The sequence below is a fragment of the Maniola jurtina genome, chromosome 11 (assembly GCF_905333055.1).
Source record: "Maniola jurtina chromosome 11, ilManJurt1.1, whole genome shotgun sequence".
Taxonomy (NCBI): domain Eukaryota; kingdom Metazoa; phylum Arthropoda; class Insecta; order Lepidoptera; family Nymphalidae; genus Maniola; species Maniola jurtina.
Genome location: NC_060039.1, coordinates 6,349,559 through 6,373,342, shown reverse-complemented (window position 1 = coordinate 6,373,342; position 23,784 = coordinate 6,349,559). Strand labels below are relative to the sequence as shown.

At 35.7% G+C, this 23,784-nt stretch overlaps 1 protein-coding gene across 9 annotated transcripts in view; it reads left to right on the top strand.

Annotated features, from left to right (window-relative positions):
• The window catches only part of LOC123869929 (dachshund homolog 2), a 194,729-nt gene that overhangs the window by 68,588 nt on the left and 102,357 nt on the right, over positions 1-23,784 (top strand). For 7 of the 9 annotated variants that reach the window (XM_045913029.1, XM_045913028.1, XM_045913027.1 and 4 more), the window contains one exon: positions 6,643-6,782. In XM_045913029.1, coding sequence (XP_045768985.1) covers positions 6,643-6,782 — 140 coding nt within the window. The remainder of the gene's footprint in view (positions 1-6,642; positions 6,783-23,784) is intronic. The other 2 variants (XM_045913030.1, XM_045913025.1) reach the window with 1 other exon arrangement.

Genomic DNA, 23,784 nt, shown 5'->3' with positions numbered 1-23,784 from the left:
GAGCAAGTATCTAGTTATGGTTTTAAAACATAAATAATGTTTTTATTCGATATATTTAAATGAATTTCTCAGAACACCTACTACCTGCAGAATGCAGACTACGTCGTAGTCTATTTAATTTCTGAGAAATCTTGAATAATGGCAGCATCAATCTTAAATGATCAGGATTATAATAGATACCTTTAGAAAGAAATCAAAAATAGTAGGTGGTTGCCACGATACTAAGTGTCTGGTAATGGACATGATTTCTAATACTATTTCGAATAAAATATAAAAAATTACACTCTATAGTCTATACACTTTAACGTAAAGTCTTTGAGCCGTCTGTTACCGGTTATCTGCTAAAGCCACCATAAGCCTACTTCATAGTCGCGGATCGTTCCTGTGTTGGGGACAATACGCAGAGAACCTTTCAGCTTTTATAAAATAACCAAGGTCTGACCCTCAGGGGCTCTATCTCTAACACGCAAATTCAAATTCAAATTCAAAATTCAAAATATTTTTATTCAATTAAACTTTTACAAGTGCTTTTGAATCGTCAAAATAATCTACCACTGGTTCGGAATGCCGTTCCTAGCAAATTGATAGCATAATTCATAACAAAACCTAGTGATCGATATATTTATCGCGTCGATTTATGTGGTATGTTTGTCAAACTATCTATCAAGGGTAGATCTGTCAGAAATATCTGGGGACTCCTTTGTGGATGCTATTTGATCAGTGACATGGGCGGTGAGTGATGAATATTGCCAGGCAAATATAAAAAGCAAAACTATCCGGTTTAAGTTTCACTAGGGTAGGGTTGGGAAATGCGGCATATAAATGGCATGATGTTTGCTATTTGTAAATGTAGGCACTAGTAGATAACACTCGCAAATATTGGTGTTGAGAGCAAGTATTTTGTTAGTGAATTCGGTTGGCAACGCAAAGAACCATGTCGACTCATATTGAAAACAATGTTTGATTCTAAGAAGACGTATTTTCAACCGGACTTTTTTTATTCAATTACAAGTTAGCTCTTGACTATGAACCAGTCATCTGGCGATAAGTGATGGTGAATTCTAGGCTGAAAACAGGCTAACTTGGCTAAACTATATTATGGCAGTTTAATAGTTGATACCATACCATACCATGGTATCATAACTGGCACAAGTTGTATATGAAATAAATTTCATTTCCTTTTATAATATCTTAGTGGATTTTCTACACAACCGATGTTTTAGTCTCGAAGAGTTAAAGAGTAAAATGTATTTCATTTAAACTGATACGTAATGCGAGCTATAAAGGAGTACGTACACAGCAACAGGGCAACAGTGAATCCTTAAGTAAACGACACTTTATATCGACAGTTGCTATACTCGCAGCATTCGATAGTGTTTTGCACTTTGCACGTCCATATAAATCGTTCGGAAATCGTCGTGTAATAAATCGAACGCTTTTTAATGGCAGTTTATCGGAGTGAGCTTTGGTGTTCAGATTACGGTCTAAGTGGCGGCAAGGGAGCACGCGTTCCTTATCTGTGTCCCTCGACACTTTCAATATTCGGTTTCGTCGCGCTTTGTCTTTTATTTGATGTTTCGCTCCCGAACGATTGTTCCAAATTTAAAATGTATACCTACCTAGAGTAAACTGCATTAGACCATAGACAGAGTGAACTAGAGTGACGGAAGCCTCGGTTTGATCTTGAATCAATAAGTCACATATTAGGCTATGGGGATGTAAAATCAAAGAAAAATAGGGCTACTTTAGGGCTACCGGCGTCAAATGTACTAACATTTGTTAGTAATTTTATTTGTTTCATCACTGTACATACAGTTCGGGCTAGGAAACTTCTAACAAAACGTGAAGGCATCGACGTCTAGTTAGCTCTAAGGTAGGTAGGTACTTAGCTTTTCTTTGATTTTACATCACTCGCTGGCTCTCTCTCTATAATTACAACGTATCGAATTAATTTATTACGTGAATCGTGCACATTTTTTAACTCACGAAATTATTAGTTAAGTATTAGTTTTTACTGCATTAAGACAAAATTGCTGCATTAAGTAAAAGGTAATACTTACCTAATACTTTTTAGCTATAAAAGCCTACTATGAGTAAACGTAGCACCATGAAACCCCATATTTAATTTCGTTGTAGCCATCTCCTCGCTTTGTTTGATTTTACGCTCCTAACAATATGGAGTAAGGTGTAAAAATAAATTAGTTACAATTTATAAGCACGTCATTTTTAGGGTTCCGTACACGAATAAGAAAATTAAATAATATGTCACGGTTGCGCATCGCGGTTGCTTGCCTCACATGCTAGGTACCTTTATGGAATCATGTCGTGTCTATCTGCCTGTCTGTCTGTCATATTTAATCAGACACTATTTAATACTAGATGATGGCTGTGCCTTGTAAGTTTCGGCTTTTTCATAAATACTGTGGGTCTGGTCTTTGATTTTCATCTACGTCATCTGTCTCCTGGATGCAAGATATCCCTGTATCAAATGAATGCCCGTACTTGTTCGTACCGCTTCGTTTGTTTGTTAGTTTCAAGGCTCATTGGTAATCAAATAAACAGTTTTCTTTCTTTTCTTTCTTTGCTTTTCTGGGACAAAAAGTAGTCTATGTCCTTCTCTGAGATACAAGCTTCGTCAAAAGTTTGAACCACTGAACAGACAAGTCGTGAAAAGCTAGCAAACATACAGGCACACTTTCACATATTTATAATAGGTATTAGTGCGGTGAAAAGCTGAAATAAAATGCTATAATATAGAAACTTATTACGACTGGTGAGTTCCTATCTCCTGAAATTTTGAAAGAAGTTTATAATATGGGCACCAAAGGATAACAATTTTGCAAGTACCGAAGAGAAACAATAAGTCATCGAGAACTTTGTTTATTTTTGATATTCTTAACACGGAACACTAAGTGAAAGAACAACTTGCGCTTGACCGGTTTTTCTTATTTATTGTCGCTATTTCTGTGTGGATAGGTACATCTGCGACATCATGTGCGACCACCGACCGGAAAGACGTTTTTTATTACACCTTTTAACAGGGCTCTCTCCGTCACTCGTTTCCACTCGTTTCATACAATCGTAGTTCCAATTTCATTTGAATATTAAGCAACCAAAGTTCATGAAATTTTGCAGACATATTCTAGAAACTAATATCTGTGTCTGTGGTGTTTTAGATTTTTCTAAAAATATGTAGTTTTAAAATTACAGGGGCTCAAAGATTTGTATGAAAATTTTTAAGACCGCGTAACTATGAAACCGAATATTTTAACAGAAATCTGGAAAACCACAGACATAGATATTAGTTTCTAGAATATGTCTGCAAAATTTCATGGACTTTGGTTGCTTAATATTCAAATGAAACTGGAACTACGATTGTATGAAACGAGTGGAAACGAGTGACGGAGAGAGCCCTCTTAAATGTAATCCATTATTATAGCGTAAATATTGAATTTGTCAGGCTTTCCATAATTTTATAGTGACAAGTCAAACTTTTAAAACCCTATTAGGTAATATTTTAGAGTTTATTTGTACTTTTTTATTTTAACAGACTTTAATGTACAAATGTACCTATATTATATCATACTAATAATATACAGGCGAAAGTGTGTTTGCTTGTTTATCCTTCAATCACACCCTAACGGAGCAATGATGGATTCGATTGGTGTGATTTTTTGCATAGAGAGTGACAAAGGCTACTTTTTATACCAGAAAATCAAAGAGTTCCCACGGGATTTTAAAAACCTAAATCCACGCAGACGAAGTCGCGAACTTCAGCTAGTTTAGTATATAGGTATACGGTTAAAAATAAACGTGTACAAAAATATGAAGGTTCTGTATTTTTGATCCGTATGTATTTTTCGCGATTTTCTCAAAAACGAATGATTTGAGTAAATGGCGGCCATTGAATTTTTTTTAAGTGTTTGTAGCTAGTTTTTAAATATCCTTACTAGCTATAATCATACTAATTCATATAAAAGTGTGTCTGTTTGTCTGTCCGCCAACTTTCAACGCTCAACTGCTTCAATGATATTGACGAAAGATTGGAAGAGAGATAGCTTGCATCCTGGAGACATGATCACCATCATCATCAACCGTTAGACGCCACGGTTTTGCGCCAACTGAATTTAGCGGCTCCCTGTGACATACTCGTAGCTATATGATCCTTTTTGTTCCGGAAATCTAAATCCTGTGAGAATACAGGATTTTAAAACCTAACTACCTACATATGGATGAAGTCGCAGGCTTCATTATTATTCCAGCTCTAATAAAAGTTTTAGATAAAGGAATCCTGGGCTTTAAAAAGACAGACACGAGATTTTGTAGGATATTATTTTTTGGTAGCCAGTCAATTATACGCGTATCACATAATAACATATCCCTCGCAGCAAACAATTCATCATTTTCATTAAATCCTTTATCAAAAGGCCGCACAAAAACAAAATCGTCATATTACCGAATCGCGCCCCACCTACCGAAAACGAGATATCACAATCCAAGCTAATGGAGTGTCTCATAATGACGGTTGCTGACATAAAAATAAATAGGCGAGAGTCGGTTTCTGCGTAAGCTGATACTATGATAACGGCATCGCTCCCCCGATAATTGCCGAACTTGTCCGAGGATACACGATGATAGTGATGTTGAATTAGGTGCTGCTGGAATTGGACTCTATGATTACAGTTTTTTGGGGAATCATTCGGTAAATTTTTGGATATCGTCATGAGTAATATATCACCTGTCATTATGGTCATCAAAGCAAAAGTGTTTAAAGCACAAAATAATGTATTTTGTGTTTAAAGAGATTTATAGTTTTCGATTTCGATCCCGGGTATGCACCTCTAACTTTTCGGAGCTATGCGCGTGAAAACATTGTGAGGAAACCTGTGTACCTGAGAGTTTTCCAAACTTTCTCAAAGGTGTGAGAAGTCTTCGAATTTGTACTTTGCCAGCGTGGTGGACTACGGCCTAAACCATTGATGTTTAAGGAGTGCTTAACGATTCTAATGTTTAATAGTTTAGTCTTTGAAAAACTTTCATTTGGTTATTTTGAAAAAAACTGGTTAATTTCATTTTACTTCAATTTTTTTAAACTAGACAAGCCCTTGGCAGCAATGATGATGCATGAATGATGATGATGAAACTGATGGCAAGTGATGATGCAGCCTACGCTTGCCTGAATGAGAAAAGATGCCGGTTCACTCTTGACATACCTACCGTCAGCTCTGCTACTTTTCTGTAATGTACGTAGAAAATCCATTCCGAAAAGCAAGCTTACTAGCGTATGTGGCACAATTGAGAGTAACGAGGCATGTTTACCAAGTTTATTGTCATTCCATTCAGTTTTATGAGATGGTGAACCTGTAATTCGCAGCAATGTATTTTGTGTGACGTGGTTAAGGCCGCGCAATAGGCTTAGAGCAAAGATTTAGGTGACAAAGTTTATTGCGGGCAAGAATATACCGCCGACTATTACTTGACCATAAATCACGGATGGGAAAACAATAAGCGTGAAATTGTGGAAACTGCGGACGATGTTTTGTATTAAATCTTGGGGGAGTGAAATAAATAAAAATAAATCTGGATCTACCCTCACGCGCGAACATGATTTATTAGATAAGTCCCGTAAAAGACTTGTGAGAGGCGATTTAGATGCTGCCCCTGTTTCTTTTTTAATTGATATTAATTAATTATTTTTATGTTTCTCCTCCTTTGTTGCGAACTCGCTACTTACAAGATATTGTTTTCGAAATGGCAATTAGCTACAAATTACTTGTCGCAAAATAATTTATCTGACTTTATTTCACAATAAATAAACTATAAATAATTCAATAACTTCTCAGATTAGCGGAGCGATTCGCTAACTCAGTGTCTAACACTGAATGATAACCACCGAGCTAGCTCATTTGACATTGGTTGATTCTACATTGCTGCTTGTCTCAGTGGCACAAAAGTAATTTTCCGTAGAAAATGTTCAATGGAGGCTATCATTCACTGTTAGACACTGAGTTAGCAAATCAGTAGACTGAAAGTCTACGGATTTACAGTAAAAAATTGTACCTAGGCAAAAAGAACTTTTCTGAAAGCTTATGCACACACTTGACCAGATTGAAATGACAATTCCTTATTTCAGGTCCCAAAATCCTACAAATATTTGCTTTCCGCACGATTGCTCTGTCTTCGTCGAACCTCCGTATGTTCTTTCTTTTCTTTTTTCTCTCTGGGCTGGTTTCCGCACGCGCAGTTTTCGTCTGTTGTGCGTGCGTCGCCCCTTCCCGCTGAATTCTTCACTCCAGCCATCCAAGCTCGCTAAAGAAGCCGAGTAGACCGCCCAGGTTGCCGAGGGCTTCATGAAGTGAGGTTGGGAATCCCAAACGGCGTTCTCGTTATTCTGCCACGCCCTCTACCTTTCATCGACCTCTATGCAGGCCACCACCTTCCTAAGTTTACCTTTGTATGCTTGCATGCACCAGGCGACCTCCGTATGCTTTTTATATCATAACCTTACGCTGTAAAAATACTTTAATGCATTACTAGTTTGTCAAGCTCATCTTCTGGGTTCATGTTAGGTAGAATAAGTGCCAACTCTACTAGTGTAAGTGCACCGTCATAAACGGCAGTAACGTGCTACTATGTCCGCAGCTCCAGACCGGGTCGACCTCCGAAGCGCGCGTCGGGCGTGGGTCTGTCGCTCGCCGCCACGCAGTTCCCTGGACACCCGTTCAAGAAGCACCGACTGGAGAATGGGGACTACTCACCTTATGAAAATGGACATATGAGTGGTGAGTGGTTTTTTGTACCTAGCACCTCAATAACTCTTCTCAATCTGCAAGCACTGACCCTTTTCAGGGTCCCTTACCTGAAAATGAAAAAAGGAACCCTTATAGGATCACTTCGTTGTCTGTCTGTTCGTCAAGAAACCTATAGGGTTCCCGTTGACCTAAAATCATAGGTAGATAGGTAGGTATTATAAGCGCATGTAAGGAAGAAAAAACCGAAAAATGTGAATTTGTAGTTATATCAAAAATAATGTATTCATGAGCAAATAATATAATTAGTTAGTATTTTGAACTTTCAAAGTAAGATAACTATTCCAAGTGGGCTATCATATGTAAAGGCCTTACCTGTACATTCTAAAACAGATTTTTATTTGAGTATTTTTATGTTTAACTGTTTTGGATTTCGCCAAATAATCAGCAGCAGCTTTCTAACAACTTTGTCTCATCACCTATGTGCATCCTTTGATTCCTACATTTTTATAATCTTCATTTTTTCAATATTTTCATCATGGACTCTACTGAATTTTAGATTAACCGTCTTTATTAACAATGGATCAAAGTGATCAAAGATAACGTGATAGGTACGTGTTAACACTGGGTGCCTATACTCCGGATAGGCGCCGGATATGAAGCCCTCCTCGGGTGGTATGCTTTCTCATTTCGTATACAAATTACACAAATACAAAATTATCCCAACACAAACGGAGAAAAGGGAATAAAGTGATTAAATAGAGCTCAGAGCAAGACGGCTGGCAATCAATCATTTTTGTCGCTTAGGCCTTTGTTGCTTACTTTGTCCTCCATCCCGTTTTTGCCCATGATTTCTAATCGATCTGTCTCCTTCTGGCTTGAAGTGTCGTAGCAGACAAGGGAGCAATTACATTCGTGATCTTGCATAAGCGACGCTTGCTTATCGCGCACTGCCGCATTTGACTTTGAGTGCAGTTTGTTCGCATTTTTTCCCTAAATTTGCAATTCGAAACACTCTCATGATGGTATTATTGTTTTATTTTTCGTTCCTCCGTGCCCTCTCGTTACGCATATATGGCATTCCATTTTCAAATTGGGTTCTTTTTAAATCATGTGTTTAGGTCTGCTTTTTACCGTTCTCTCAAAATTATAATTTAGGTACTCATATTATCTTAATTGTTGTTTACAAATGAAATGATTCTTTTAATAGATGACCTTTCTATGTTTTTTATTTTAAAAAATCGGGCCTATTTTATTAACTAAGAATACGCATGTAAGCATATTGGGTAATTTTTCTAAGCGACTACATCTAAACAAATTAAAGCGACCATTTGAAAATTTCATACTTAGTTAAGAAAATTGATCAGCTAATTTCCAACTTATTGTTGATCATTAATTTCTATTATTCAAAATGTGAATAATAAGAATTAATAGATAATTAAAGATAATCATGTGAATTTCACATGATTATCTTTTAAGTAGGTAGGTACCAATTAATAATTGATTTTATTAAATCAGAAACTTTAATTAAGTTTTGTGTAGATCACGTTACCACATTTCACCGAGATACAATCCAATGTTAAACTAATATTATTTTGACGAGTCGTTGACAGTGGTTTAAAGTTGATGAAACATACACTCACACATGCGTACATTTTCTTGGGACTTTGATCACACACAGATATAAAATTATGCGTGGATACGTCACACGTGAATGTCAATCTTTGAATGTGTGAATGAGGTGGCGGGTGGTACGTTTGGCCCATTTTCACCCCGTGAAATAATAGGATACGAAAACATCGGAGAATATAATCCTCCTAGGAAGGTTGAACGGAACGGGTACAGGAATATGAAATGCGTGGAAGGGACGTGTCGGCCCACGTGCACCGTGAAAGGGTTGATGTTTATCTTTTGATGATAAATCAAAATTGATGTTCTTTTCTATTTATTTATTTTAAACTAGCTATTGCCCGCGGCTACGTCTGCGTCCGGCGGGAACTGTCTTTTCCCGTGGTTTATCTAAAAACATCTTTCATACTCTTTCATTCTTTGCTATACCATATTAAGGGCGAAGCGACCGGCCTGCCCGCGAAATTTAAATTTAATTTGGTTTTTCGCAATTTGTAAACTAATACGACAACGTAGGCTTATGGCATTCTGATTCCGACAGAGGCAGTATCATCCTCACAGGTTAATATAAAAATTAATTAAAGTATCGACTATTCTCACAAATTAGTCGATACTTTAATTAATTTCTTAGACTGGACCTTTTCAAGTAAAGATTTCGTGTCAACGACTCGTCAAAATAATATTAGTTTAACATTGGATTGTATCTCGGTGAAATGTGGTAACGTGATCTACACAAAACTTAATTAAAGTTTCTGATTTAATAAAATCAATTATTAATTGGTACCTACCTACTTAAAAGATAATCATGTGAAATTCACACGTAGGCTTATGGCATTCTGATTCCGACAGAGGCAGTATCATCCTCACAGGTTAATATAAAAATTAATTAAAGTATCGACTATTCTTACAAATTAGTCGATACTTTAATTAATTTCTTAGACTGGACCTTTTCAAGTAAAGATTTTTATATTAACCTGTGAGGATGATACTGCCACTGTCGGAATCAGAATGCCATAAGCCTACGTTGTCGTATTAGTTTACAAATTGCGAAAAACCAAATTAAATTTGAATTTCGCGGGCAAGCCGGTCTCATGGCCCCTTAAGAAGAATAAGTTTTTAACCGACTTCCAAAATGAGGACCACGTGGTCCTCAATTCTGCCTTATTTTTAAGTGTACTCTAGGTTCTCTAGACGAGGTGTCTGGAAAATTTCCCCGAGATAAAAGATAGAAAATAGCTTAAAAAATAATTCTGTGTTCATGAAAAGGCACCAGAAAGGCAGGCGTATTTAAAATAGAAGTATTAGTTAGCATGAATATGATATGATATGATTTTCAGTCGTTATTTCAAATTGACAGCCCTAGATTTCGGAGTCTGGCATGAAAATGATGTGTTGATAATAATTAAAGGTTTCGTGCGATGTCGCAATTCGGATGTTATATAAACGGGGGGATAATGTAAGGCATTATAACATTACGCAGGGGTATACAGCTTTACATTCTGATTGAATTCTGCGACTGAAATTAAGTAAGGATTTGCCTGTTTATGTTAAGGGAGAGGGATATGGCGGATCAGTCAATTTGCGTCTCGCTTGTCTGTTCACGCCTTTGTTGCGAATCACAATTGTTTTAATGTTGAATATAATATTATACTGTGTTATTTGCCTTTGTAGCAACAAAGTACAATATTAAACGGTTGCATAGGTTAAGCGACGTCGAGTTTTAAACACACAAAGCTAAAAGTTTTAATTGGGTCAAAATAATTTATTAAGCTGAAAACGAAGACGGCAATCAGTCAAAGATATTATAAAACTTCAGATAGGCGAATACATTCGTAGTCCAGTAGAAAGTGAAGACAAATTCGTGCGCCTGTTGGTAAGCATATTCCGAAGATAAACTTGTGCTAATACTCTTAAATAGTCATCTGAGGACAATAATATGTTACTCTTGACAAAAAATTTGTCAGTAACCAGAATGACAGAACAGTATGCGCGTGCACAGCAAAATGTAGTTTGTGGTCTGCAAATTTTCCAAACGGGGGTGGTCGATCCCAGGTACGCATTAACTGCATGCCTAAGAGGTCTCCATGATGTTTTCAAATGTGTGTGAAGTTTGCCAACCTACACTTGGCCATACCTTGACCATAGCCAAACTTTTCGTATTCCGAGAGGAGAGCCGCTCTCAGTAGTGAGCCAGCGACGGGTTGATAGATGAATCTATTGGAGCCTGCACTAATTTGTATACAGTTGCAATAGCAAAAACATATCTACTTATTACTACCTATAAGAAAATAGTAATACAAAAGCAACATTGTTGCAGAAATAGTTACTGATAGATTAACTGTACTTAATTGCAAGAAATATCTTTGATCTTTAGAAATTAAAATTCGTATTAATTGTGCTGTCTGCAGAACGATCACAGCATTCCAACATTACCGTCGATATACTTCTACATTAACAGCTAATTAAGCGGGTAATAAAAAAGCATTGACATAGAATTGCTATTATTCAAATTATCTTTTTCAAAAAGCAAGCGCACGCAATCCAACATTTATCGGTACATAAAAAACCAATTTGTTTCACAATCGGCAAATTAAAAATTTCCTATAAGTTGTTTTTACTTACACATAGTGCATACGTAATGATCAGCAAAGTCGCAGGAATTGCAGTAACGATTAAAACATTAAAAGCAATCGTTAGTGAAACAAATTACATTGCAATTGCAGATCTATAAGGAAATGGCAAGAATATAATATGTAGTCCAAGAGTCCACTTTGCGTAAGTCGACGTTAACATCTAAAAAATGTAACTACATGGAAAAAGTATTGTCCACTGTTACAATGTGGTGTCTACATCAATCTAACTTACAACTAGATATAGATCATTGTTTGTAATACATAGTGAAACGTGGTAAAACAGCTCTTGCTTGGTTATGGCTTAGGTATATTAGGTAAGTATACTTCAGACGCGATGTAAAACTCTCGGATGCAAAACGCGTTAAAATTATTGGCTTGTTAATAGTGGTAAGCATAGATTAGCTGAAAACAATAACCTTTGGGCCAAGCCGCTGATGATTTCATTTTACATCCGAAACTTGCGATCATCGCCAAGGAATTAAACACTTTCTTGACAAATCATAATACTTATTACTAACTAGATTTTCGGGGATAAAAGTAGCCTATATCCTTCACGTCTTTAATATGTTTAAAGACATGAAGGATATAGGCCTGTGCTCTGGTGCGACGTGATTAATTAATGACAAACCAACAAACAAACAAACTTTTTTGAGATTTAAGAGCGCGCTTTGACTTTGCTTAGACTTAAGATTGAGTTAAAACGAGACAGACTTATGTGTGAGATATACATCTGTCTCGTTTTAACTCTGTCTTAAGTCTAATCAAAGTTGATAGATAAGTGTAGAATTTGATCTGGTAAAAATACAGCCATCTCTAAGACTAGTCAGCAACGACGATTAGACGCCGAACCGAAGCGGAACGGCGAAGTGTTACGATCATCGGCAGTGGGACGTCACGTGTGATTTCCACGTTTATTGCAGAGATAAATACACACAAGTACAACGGTAGTAAATAATAATAATATGCTATTACTGTGACTGTTGTGAGTACTGTTAACGTTTTCCCTCTGTCGATCTTCTTATGTTTTGCAACCGATAAGAAAATAATGAAATTACCGCTGTATGTAAGGTGTAATTTTTGTTCACTGAACCTAGTCGTATTTACACTGAACCTTTACAACAAGTTTGCACATATTGACATCATATCGATTGCGGGTATCAAATAAGTGAGTAAGAGAAAGTTGTACCTAAAGTTCATTGTTTTAGAATCGTAGGTGGCACCTACTACCAATTTTTAGTAAGAATTTTCACTTACGGTACTGGCTGAACTTGAACTCGAATTAAAAATTTTTTTTTGCTTTGAAGTTATAATGTTACGATACTCGAAATCTATCAACGTTGTCGAGATGTGAAGACTCGTGCTAAGTATACTTAGACCTACCTAGAGCTTAGTCCATAGCCTTTATATTACTACCTACCGGCAAAACCGACGAAGTTTCATTTATTTTAAAAATCAACCTTATTCATTTGTTTCATGTAGGCCTACTTTAATACTTGCGCTTATGAATGGCCATGTCTATTTGTAGAATCAGCTACCATGACGAAAGTCTTGCTTACATTAGGCATCTCTTTCGTCAAGGTTGAAGAAAGCTAAGGTTGAAGGGTGCTAGAGTAATTTCAGGAAAAATGAAAAATAAAATCAAGTTTCTCTTATGATTACAACTTTTTTCGTTTACGAGAAGCAAATACCTTAAGACTTTGTCCAATCACAAATTCAAGGTATTACGTAAAATCTGAAAACTTCAAACACTATCATAACAAAAGCAAAAAAATGATGACTTATTAGTAACCAGATGATGCCCGCGACTTCGTCCAAGAGTATTTAGGTTTTTAGGGTTCCGCGTACCTCAAAAGGAAAAACGGAACCCTTATAGGATCACTTTGTTGTCTGTCTGTCTGTCTGTCCGTCCGTCCGGCCGTCCGTCCGTCCGTCAGTCCGTCCGTCCGTCCGTCTATCGTGTTTGTCAAGATAACTATACCAAGTGGGGTATCATTAATATGAAAGGGCTTTATCTGTATATTCTAAAACAGATTTTTATTTATTTTTATGCTTAATAGATTTTGATTTATCGTGCAAAATAACGGAACCCGCGTTGCGCAAGTCTGACTCGCACTTAGCCGGTTTTTTAATTAATATCCCGTTTTAACTGTTTATAATTTTCCGGAACAAAAGTAGCCTATAAGTATCCATCCCCGGGATGCAAGCTGTCTCTGTACGAAATTCCGTAATAATCGTAAAATGGATGGACCTTTAAAAATACAGGGGAACTTTTTGATTTTTCAGGACAAAAATTAGCCTTTGTCCGTCCTTGGAACGCAAGCTATCTTATAAGTTATCTTTATAAGTTAAAATTGGTCAAACGGATTGTCTGTGAAAAGCTAGCAGTCCGAAAGACAGACACACTTTCGCAATTATAATACATATTAGTATGGAAGCAGTGGCGTACACAGGATAAGCATTTGTTATGGAGGTAGATAGTTACCTATTTATTAGCAGGTCTGAAGAGTGAGCATTGAGCTATTTGTGCTAGAGTAAGCAGTGTATTCATGCCTCTATGGCCTGCATGCCACTGTATGGAATAATGGATGACGGTTTAGGTATGTGACCTAAAATTCGGTACTGGAAACATACAATGGGGTTAGTCGTACTTGTACATTCCGTTGCTATGTCATTCCATGTTTTGCGTTCCAGACATTTGAATCGAGTATTGGATTAAACATGCGAGGTATGCCCCCTTGTATCGCATAGGGTTACAATGCTTGCTTTTGGCTCCAAATAACACAATGTACAAAATATTATAAAAACGATAAAAAGCATAATGAGGTATTTTGCCATAATTTACTGATATATTATACTTACTTAACAAAATATTTCATAATTTATGTAGGTAGAGAAAGAAAAACTTGCTAATTAAAAAAAAATCAGCGATAGACGAAATCTTTGTCGTATTAAAAACGATCTTATCGTTGTATTTTGCTTTATTGTCAATAATATTACAAGTACCTAAAGTCAAAACAAGATGTAGAATTCCAATATTTAAAGTAGGTACCTACTAACTTCTTCATTAAATTAATAATGGCTTATATTAACACTATTCAAAAATTTTCACTAACTACATTTTTTTTTTTAAAGCAATTAAAGTGTCTTTAAAATAGCAAAGTGGTACGTTTTTCTTAGCTTACATCTGTCACAATTCCTTATAAGAATTTTATTGCTAACTACTTACCGCACCTATAAATCAGATGAAGTTTTAATAACTTCTTTTGTCTATAACAGTTCTTGAGAAGTAGAATTGCTTTTTTACTCTGTTGTTAGTGGCAATAAACATTTCTTGTTCGTCATTTCCATACCAACATTAGCAATAAACTATTATAAACTGTTTAATTCCCACCGTTCTGTTTGTCGACTGGAACGAGTTAGGCTTCGGCTGCACTAAGTCCTTTTTAGCAACGGCCTAAAATTATGGTGGACGTACTCGTATATTTTGTGATTGAATATAGAAACGCTGTTTGTAGACTTTGCAAAACAGATGGGAAAAAGAGTAGCAAAATGGTATCCTAGAGACGGAAAAAAATCGAGAGGGAGACACAGAATTAGCTAAGTAGAGTGATGATTTTGTTAAAATTATGGGAGCAAGATCGCAACGATTGACCCACGAAATGACTGGAAGAGGTCTCATGTCAATCGCAATGCATGCCATTGTAAATGTAAATTGAAAGGATTTATGCTGTACCGTCACACACACAAGAACTTACTGTAGTTCATCACCTGAACTAAGCAAGTTGTGGCACGCTAGGTATACGTAGCATTTTTTATGCAATGAGATCCATGCAGGGCATTCACGATTCAAAAACTTCACACAAAGAGAAGGATTCTTTGCACCAATGCTTGGAATTAACATGTTATTTTTCTTAAAGTAAAAAAAAAAACAGTGATTTTTCGGGCCAAAATATTGACCGTAGACGAACTGCAGTTTGATTCTTCAACTTGCGGTACGCACATACAGTGCGCGCTAAGCCTTACAATTAAAATGTTGTTTTGCCACTTACAACATTACTCACACCTCGCAGTCGTCGTGCATCCATTTTGTTTTTGCGCGAGTAAAAGCATAACGACGGAATTTCTTTTAATTAGCAATACCGGCGTAGGTATTTTGAATGTCGGCACTGGTAGCATTTTTGGTACGTAGTTAATTGTAACGTTAAATGTTTTTCTTGAAATTTTCGCATTCTAAACAGTAGTATTCTGAAAATTAAAAAAATTGTTTTTTCCGCTAAAAATTCCGCCAGGAAATTGGTACCATATTATTGTCCAAAATATGAAATACAATTAAAGGAGGCTTTACGTACAAGTACTTTTTCGGAGTATTTTAATATGATACAAGGATCGGATAAGTAATATACTTATTTTGAAAAATGCCAATCCTACTCGTCCAGTCCCAATTATAGTTTACTCTTTTAAGTATGCATCCGAGGTAAAAATTAAATTGATTAACAAAATCTGTGCGCGCGAGGATGATGCAATATATTTTGTGGTCCTAAGTGAAGCGCAACAGCGGGGGTATCTATTCCGCCGCGTCGCGCGTCCCGTGCAGCAGGAAATCACAGTACTTTATTATTTACTCTTCTAAGGTACGGTCGGCCTCAGAATTCGAGTAGCAATTCCGCGAAACTATTGCATCAAAAACCTGTCTCACTTATGACCTTTTTTAACCCCCGACCCAAAAAGAGGGGTGTTATAAGTTTGACGTGTGTATCTGTGTGTCTGTATGTCTGTGTATCTGTGTATCTGTGTATCTGTCTGTGGCATCGTAGCGCCTAAACGAATGAACCGATTTTAATTTAGTTTTTTTTTTTGAAAGGTGGCTTGATCGAGATTGTTCTTAGCTATAATCTAAAAAAATTGGTTCAGCCGTTTAAGAGTTATCAGCTCTTTTCTAGTTTTCTTGTAGAAAAGAAGGTTAGATAACCGTTAGGTTCATAATATTATGTCAATAGACAAATGTCAAGCTGTCAAGATGGACGTTGCCTAAATACATAATTATTTATTTGAAAATAATGTTTTGGAAAACTCAAATACTTTGGATCGTCAGGGGTGTTATAAATTTTTAATTTACACTTGTCTTTAAACGCCGCACACACCTAACGAATGTGCATAACCGTGCCACACGAATGTGATCATCAAGGTGCTAAAGGACTTACGGTCTTTGACTGTACATGCGCACACACATTCCCTCCACTGTCCATATCTTTTTATACTTAACGGCAATATTGGAACCGTTAACTCTTTATTAGTAAACAATAACATTTTCTCCACAGATATGGAAACACTGATACAACATTAGTTTCGCTAGGCCGGGCACCACCCGTGGCGAACCAAAATATTGATCGAGTTAAAACGAAATTATAGGCTGTGTCGTAACTCAATGCGTTGGATATCCGCTCGGCGACAGTAATAACACTGTATTAATTCATCCAAGTAACTGCTCACGTCATGAGGCACGTCAATAAATCGAATCTGACCGTTTATAAAAAAAGTAATTTTGTTTCATACAGGGTGTAAAAAGAACGCTAGCAAAAACAAAGACAGGTGATAGCACTGATGATTACTGATAAGATACCACAAAAAAACCTATATTTTAAAAGTTCACAATATATTGCAAATAAAACATCTGACTGACGCTAGAGGTCAACGAACGTTGCGTAAGTAGGCCACTCGGACTCAATGCCGCGTCGTAGGTAGGACATTGCCTTGAAATTTGCAAGCTATACATTGCGGGTTTGAAAAATACTAAAACTACAAAATAAGGCAATTTACTAATTGAGGTTATTGGCATTGGATTGTGTTTGGGTAGTGTCATACTTACGCTAAATTTTGCTAGCGTTCTGGTTACACCCTCTATGTGTATTCGTTCGTTCGTTTGTCACCTATGCGTTTCCGCAGCGTTCATCTGCCTAATAAGCTCAAAACTTTGTACAGTTTTTGTTAAAACTGTAAATGTCAAGCTGTGAACGTCTTTTCATTGACGACGACGATGAAATGCACGTGATATTTAGTATCAAATCTTACTTAATATTATAAACGCGAAAGTTTGTATGTGTGGATGGATGTTTGTTACTCTTTCATGCAAAAATTACTTGACAGATTTCACTGAAATTTGAAATGGAGAAAGATTGTTTTCTGGATTACCATATAGACTACTTTTTATCCCGGAAAACCACGGGATTTTTATACACCTATATCCACGGGATCGAAGTCACGGGTACCTATCAGCTAGTTAAATATATTTTATTTTAACAATATTTTTCAATACATCACATATGTTTAATTGACAGAATACATAGATAATAATTATATTATAAGGATATCTCCCTTAATATTAAGGATATCTCCCTTCCAAACTACCAAATCGATTCAGTCATTGTGTCGTGAAAGAGTAACAAATAACAAACTCCAAACTTTCACATTTTTAATAGTAAGATTGTGGTAAGATTAGGATTGGGATATTAGGATGCGAAAACTTAGAAGTCAAGAGTATTTCCGTGGCTCTGTTCCATACAAATACATGGGCATCTGCCAACCAATTACTTATATTATTGACAGATAAAACGTCGAAATTCAATAAGAACTTGTATCATTCCTGATTCGGCAGCAGCACCTGGTATAAACCACACGTAATCCCTCCATTGTGCGTAGATATTAATAAAAATATGGCTGCATATTTGTATCTTTGATACTTATTATGTAACAATGGAATAGATTCTTTTGTAAAAGTTTACGGTTGAGTTGGCCTCAACAAGTTCTAGGTCGGTCGAGCCGCGAATCGTGAATTACGGAGTTGAATCACTCCTTGCAATAGATATTAGGTAACGTTATTTGAAGTATATTTAATACCTAGCAGCTGCTATTAGCAACTTTTAGAGTTCTTCTGCCGCTACAGTCTTGGGAAACTGGTCGTGGCCGTCATAGCCACTGTAGCTCGCTTGACAATCAGTTTGATCCGTTCATTTTATGGTCGACTTCCAGGTTAGCTCGCTTCCATTTTAGACTGCATCATCACTTACCACCAGGTGAGATTGCAGTTGAGGGCTAACTTGTATCTGAATAAAATAAAAAAGTTTAGTATTGGTAAGTCCTGCACTAGGTGGTGACATTAAACAAGTCGCACAGCTGCTTGGCACAAGCGCCACAAGACTGTGAAGTGTGGAAGTTCCTTGAAGAACCTATGTCTAGCATTGAAAGTACATAGACGAGAGATGAGAATGACGACAATGAAGCCAATTGAAGAGTACATAATATATATCAAGGCTATCGAATTTGATAATTTAATGGCCATTAATGTGGCCGGATCACTTTCTGTACACTTCAATTTTATTAGACCACAGTACACACGCTTGAGTAATTTTCTTAGCGTGACAAGCCAAAGCCAAAGCAACCAGACACAGCTACGATATTTTTATAACATATATATTTATCTAATCAAAACAATATCTAATATAATGTCGTTAATTACCCGTAAATTTTAATGAACTGTCAGAGAAATCTTCCATCACTAAAAACGCACATATTAACGGATATGACACACACTAATCCCCGCACATTTATATTTATCCGGGATAAAACTGTATCCCGGTCAATTTACGAGTAATTAACTCTGACCCTCTTTCGCACATTGAGGGAGAGTTTTATTTGCCTCGTAGAGATTCATCCCGGATTGCGTTAAACTTTTTACTATTAGTCTATATGTTCGAACCATTACTTATATCTACCTATTTATATCTAAATTTAGCTTTTATCTGCGACTTGAAATATTATATAATATTTTTAATAATATGCTTTGGTAACCTGGTTAAAAGTCTGAAAGCCCCGTAAAAATCCGTTCAACTGTTTGGAAACTTAGCCAGGACAAATAGACAGACAAAAGTAAAAAAAATTGTGTTGATGACGAAATATTGAGCTTAAGTATTTCAAAACTACAGATATTAGTTCAATGAATTTTGTATTCGAACTTTTTAATTATTTGCTGTTTATCACTCAAACAAATCTAGTCAACGATTGATGTAAAAAAACTAAAAATTCTGCGGACTGCATTTTTAATAGTTACAATATGTATAGGTATACTATATACGTTCATTTGTTTAATAATAGAGAACTGTCCAAGATATTCTCAAAATTTACCTGCTGACAGCATTGTGAATTCAATTCTTTCCGACAGTATTCTTACTAATAGGTAAACTTAGGTTCAAGTTCAATAATATAAACACAGACAAATAATCGAAGAACTAAAAATATCAAAACAAGCGTAAATTAAAAATTTATAACACCCCCGACAAGTGAAGGTTACAGTAACTAGAAAAGAGTTGATAACTTTCAGACGACTGAACCGATTTTCTTGGACTATAGCCAAGACCACTCTCGATCAAGCCACCTTTCAAACAAAAAAACTAAATTAAAATCGGTTCATCAGTTTAGGAGCTACGATGCCACAGACAGATACATTGATACACAGATACACACGTCAAACTTATAACACCCGTCTTTTTGGGGCGGGGGTTAGTAAAACTGAGAGAGCCAAAAATTTTTGAATAATCTGACTGTTATTGCACGTTGTTTAGTCTTTGAAATCAAGCAGTTAGCCTGATTCCTTCCACTGCTGGGCATGGGTCTTTTGTAAGCTTTTCCATACGTCACGTGCTAGCGCCGCCTGAATCCAGAGGCTTCTTTGCTACTCGTTTGATATCGTCTGTCCACGGCCGGGTAGACGTGTTCTAGAGTGGGAACCACGTAGCGGGTGCAGTATAGGTTGACCAACGACCCACTGAACTAAACGATGTTTATGATATAGAAGTTATGAAAAATGAAAATGAAAATGAAAATTTAGTTATTCAGAAATCTTCTAAATAGTAATAAGATAGGTTTAAGTATCCTATCTTGTTCAACCCTCACTAAATTGCGGGCACCTGCTAGTTGTAGCTATATAAATAAAGACGTCGCGTTTCTCCCGCCAATAACTTCTCAAATTGCGTTAGTAAGTAAGGGACTCGGATTAGCGCGAGTTAGGGCAAATATTTTATTACAGTCCAAATCTTCCGCTCTCGACGTTTTATTGTTCATAAGGCTCGTCCGAGCCAAATGAAAGAGTTTATGGCGAACACATAAGTCTGTTGGTGTTGCAACTTGAGGGATATTTCCCCGTTTTTGTAGGTGCGTGTGTTTTTTGTGGTTACATTAATTACCTACTATAAAAGTCTAGTATTAGGCATATTGGCTTCATGGCATAATTGTTCATGATTCATGAACAATTATGTTTAGTAATTATAGCAAAATATTTGTATCAAAAATGTGGGCAGCACTTTTTGATAACTGTGCATTATCAATAATATTTTTAAGTGAAAACTTCTAAGATACATTGGGCGATTTTGGAATGGGTAAAAACTTCAAAGCCGTATCACGGACATGCAATTTTTTCCTATGAAAAATTAATCTTAACTACTGAGATGTGATGTGAGGATTCTGACGACATCTTATACATCGAATTTAAAAGTTACGGTGGAATAAAGAAACCCACGGATACATATACATACATGAACCTTGAAAACAGTTCATTCCTTTTTTTGGACAGTAGTATAAGTAGTGTATACCTTGGCATTTTATTGCTTCAGATTTTCTGAAATATACAGCCATTGTAATGCAGGTTAAAAGCACGTGATAGCGTTGCGTCTGACAACACCGCCTCATCTAAGTTGTTGACTCAAGATATTGACCGTGTCCATTTTGCCAGTATTGTGTATTACTGTTATTGATTGTACTCGCACGTGACTTGTGTTGACGATTATAGCTTGTCTCTGTTGTGGACACGGCTTTATGTTAGCGTTTGTTACGACTGTGCTAATAACGGAAATCGAAGAAAGCCGAATATTTATCCTGTTTGTTAATAATTTTTCTGTCTGTATTAAATTAATATTGCTAAGCAACAATGATACTAATAGTATTAAATAAGGCAGTTTAAATAAGAAGTTATTACTTATTATAAACTTTAGATAAATAATACAGTTCCTTGATGTTTTAAAATTCTTTATTAACATAAGTTTAAGTTGATTTGAATGGGTAGATACATCTAAATTCTAAACTGTATTTTTAGTTCAATAGTGTTTCTATATTGCACAGTATAAAATATTCTTAAGAGGGGTCTCTCCATCACTCGCTTCATACAAACGTAGTTCCAATTTCATGTGAATATTAAGCAACCAAAGTCCATGAAATTTTGCAGACATATTTTAGAAACTAATATCTATCTATGTCTGTGGTTTTCCAGATTTCTGTTAAAATATTCGGTTTCAAAGTGACGCGGTCTTACAAATTTACATAAAAATCTTTGAGCCCCTGTAATTTTAAAACTACATATTTTTAGAAAAATCTAAAACACCACAGACACAGATATTAGTTTCTAGAATATGTCTGCAAAATTTCATGGACTTTGGTTGCTTAATATTCAAATGAAATTGGAACTACGATTGTATGAAGAGACTGACGGAGAGAGCCCTGTTAAATGTTTTTGGTTTAGATAGGTATAGGTGTAATTACAAATCCGAAAAAGAAATAGCTTAATAACCTACCCACATCAACAGCCAAGTTATAATCTGTTACAACTAACAGAAATCGTAGTTATTCATAAATTATACAATTTCATCATCACCAGTGCAAGCGAAAAGCTGCGATTTATCCCCCAAATTGCCGACAATTATTTTGGCCAATCGTATATGCCATTGGTACACTGACCGTACAATTATGTGTTTATTGTAAACGCCACGATTGCCAGCCGACTGTAATTTTCTTTTAATTCGCCTTGTTTTGTATCATTTCGGGTTTCTTTATTTTGCCGTTCGTCGAGATTTGTCGGATTCCTTGTATCTTCTGAGTGGTCTTTTAGTTTTTGCAAAGCTATTTATTTATCTAAATAATGATGATGTGTAATCGTAACTTTTATGATCCCCAAAACAATACGTCGAGGTTTGATAAAAATGAGATGAATGTCTGAGGGAGGTACGTTTTAAAAAGGAATGACGAGTTCTAATAGGTACCCATAATCGTGTGTTTGGAAAAGTGTTACCAGAGTTTTTACCAGTTTGTTAAAATCTCTAACCTTTTTGGTTGACATCAGAAACATACTAGTTACTTTGAGCTAACTTGTTTATTTTAGATTTAAATATACTGCACAACATTGTCAATAATATAGCTTTGGAGCTATAATAGAATGACCATTGCATATTAACCTTTATATTGCATTGATAGACCATTTGCATTTTAACCTTCGTATTCATTTTCAACTTTAATGCGATTATTAAATAATATAATTTATACCTTTACTTTGATTTACTAGCGCCATTACTGTTTGCTATGTTTGCTGTATTATCATTAAAAATAAAATAAACCGTGTAATAAAATGTGTAAGGCTTTTTAAATACATTGTCTCGTTTACGATCTTTATTGACAAAGTCATAATTTAGGATACGATTTATTATTTTCAACTGCCTTTCAATAATCAATCTATACAATATATACGTATTATTTCAATAGTTAAGTAATTAGTTTATTTCTAATAACACATACTTAGAAATTATTGACAAATTACAGGTGGATTGATTATTTTATTTAGGCTGTAAACACTAATTTTTTAACCAAATTCATTAAAAGACTAGTTAAAAGTTTAATTAATTAAACAAGCATGTTTAAAGGCGAGTTGAAAAATGAGTAGTTTTGCGCATACATTGTCAGTCACCGCGCTCGTTCTTTGCTCTTTATGGCCAATCATTTTATGCCTTGCTCGTATGGTCATTTTGTAATCTCTCCGTAATAAAACTCAATGGTTATTATGTCTGTTTCATTATCTCTTGACCTGCAAATATTAAGCTTGTTACAAGTTAAATTAAACATTTCTCAAACGATTTTAGTATTTTAATCATCAGTTGAAGATCAGAGATTTCAGGCTTCTGTTTCGTTCGTATAAACGAGATTATAAATAAGTACCACTAAGCAATCGAGCAGTATTCACATTTAGACGGACTGCATATTTTTGCACAAGTCAAAAATAGACTCCATAATTTGAGTTCAGTTACTGTCATACCTATGTAGGTACCTATGATCTCTGATTCTCATGTGAGAATCCATTTTGGTAGTAAATGAAATGAAATTTGATAACCCATAAAAATAAACAATTTAACGCAGATGACGGCAGTTATGTTGTTTCAAAGTAATTTAAAAAACGTAGTCCTTAAAGTTTGCAGTTATGACTGCCTTTATCCCAACCTCCTTTAAACACATAAGTGATATAATTGGGGTCCCGATTCTATCGATTCTAATTCTAAATAATGGCCGGTAATTTAGTGCGATCATTTGTCGAGGACAGTCGGTGTTCGATCAATAAATCGATGAAAATCGATATAATGGCGGTCGAGAATCGGCGTTTCATTTCTTTAAATGCCTGATCAGCCGTTTCGCTTAATAATAGTCATAATAATAAAATCGATGATCACTTCGTTGGTTACGGAATGCCTCCAAAGATTATAAAATTAGATACTTAGTTTTTTTTATCGAGACCTCAGAATATTTACTGACTGTAACATTATGATATCAACACAGTAGGTATTAGTTATACGGTTTATCAGTTTAAATAGATAGTGTGGTTTGGTGTATAAATCGATTTTGGGATAAGTACAATTAAAAGGCGCCAAAAAATATATCTACTAAGTAGTCTAGACTCTTTCAATGAAATA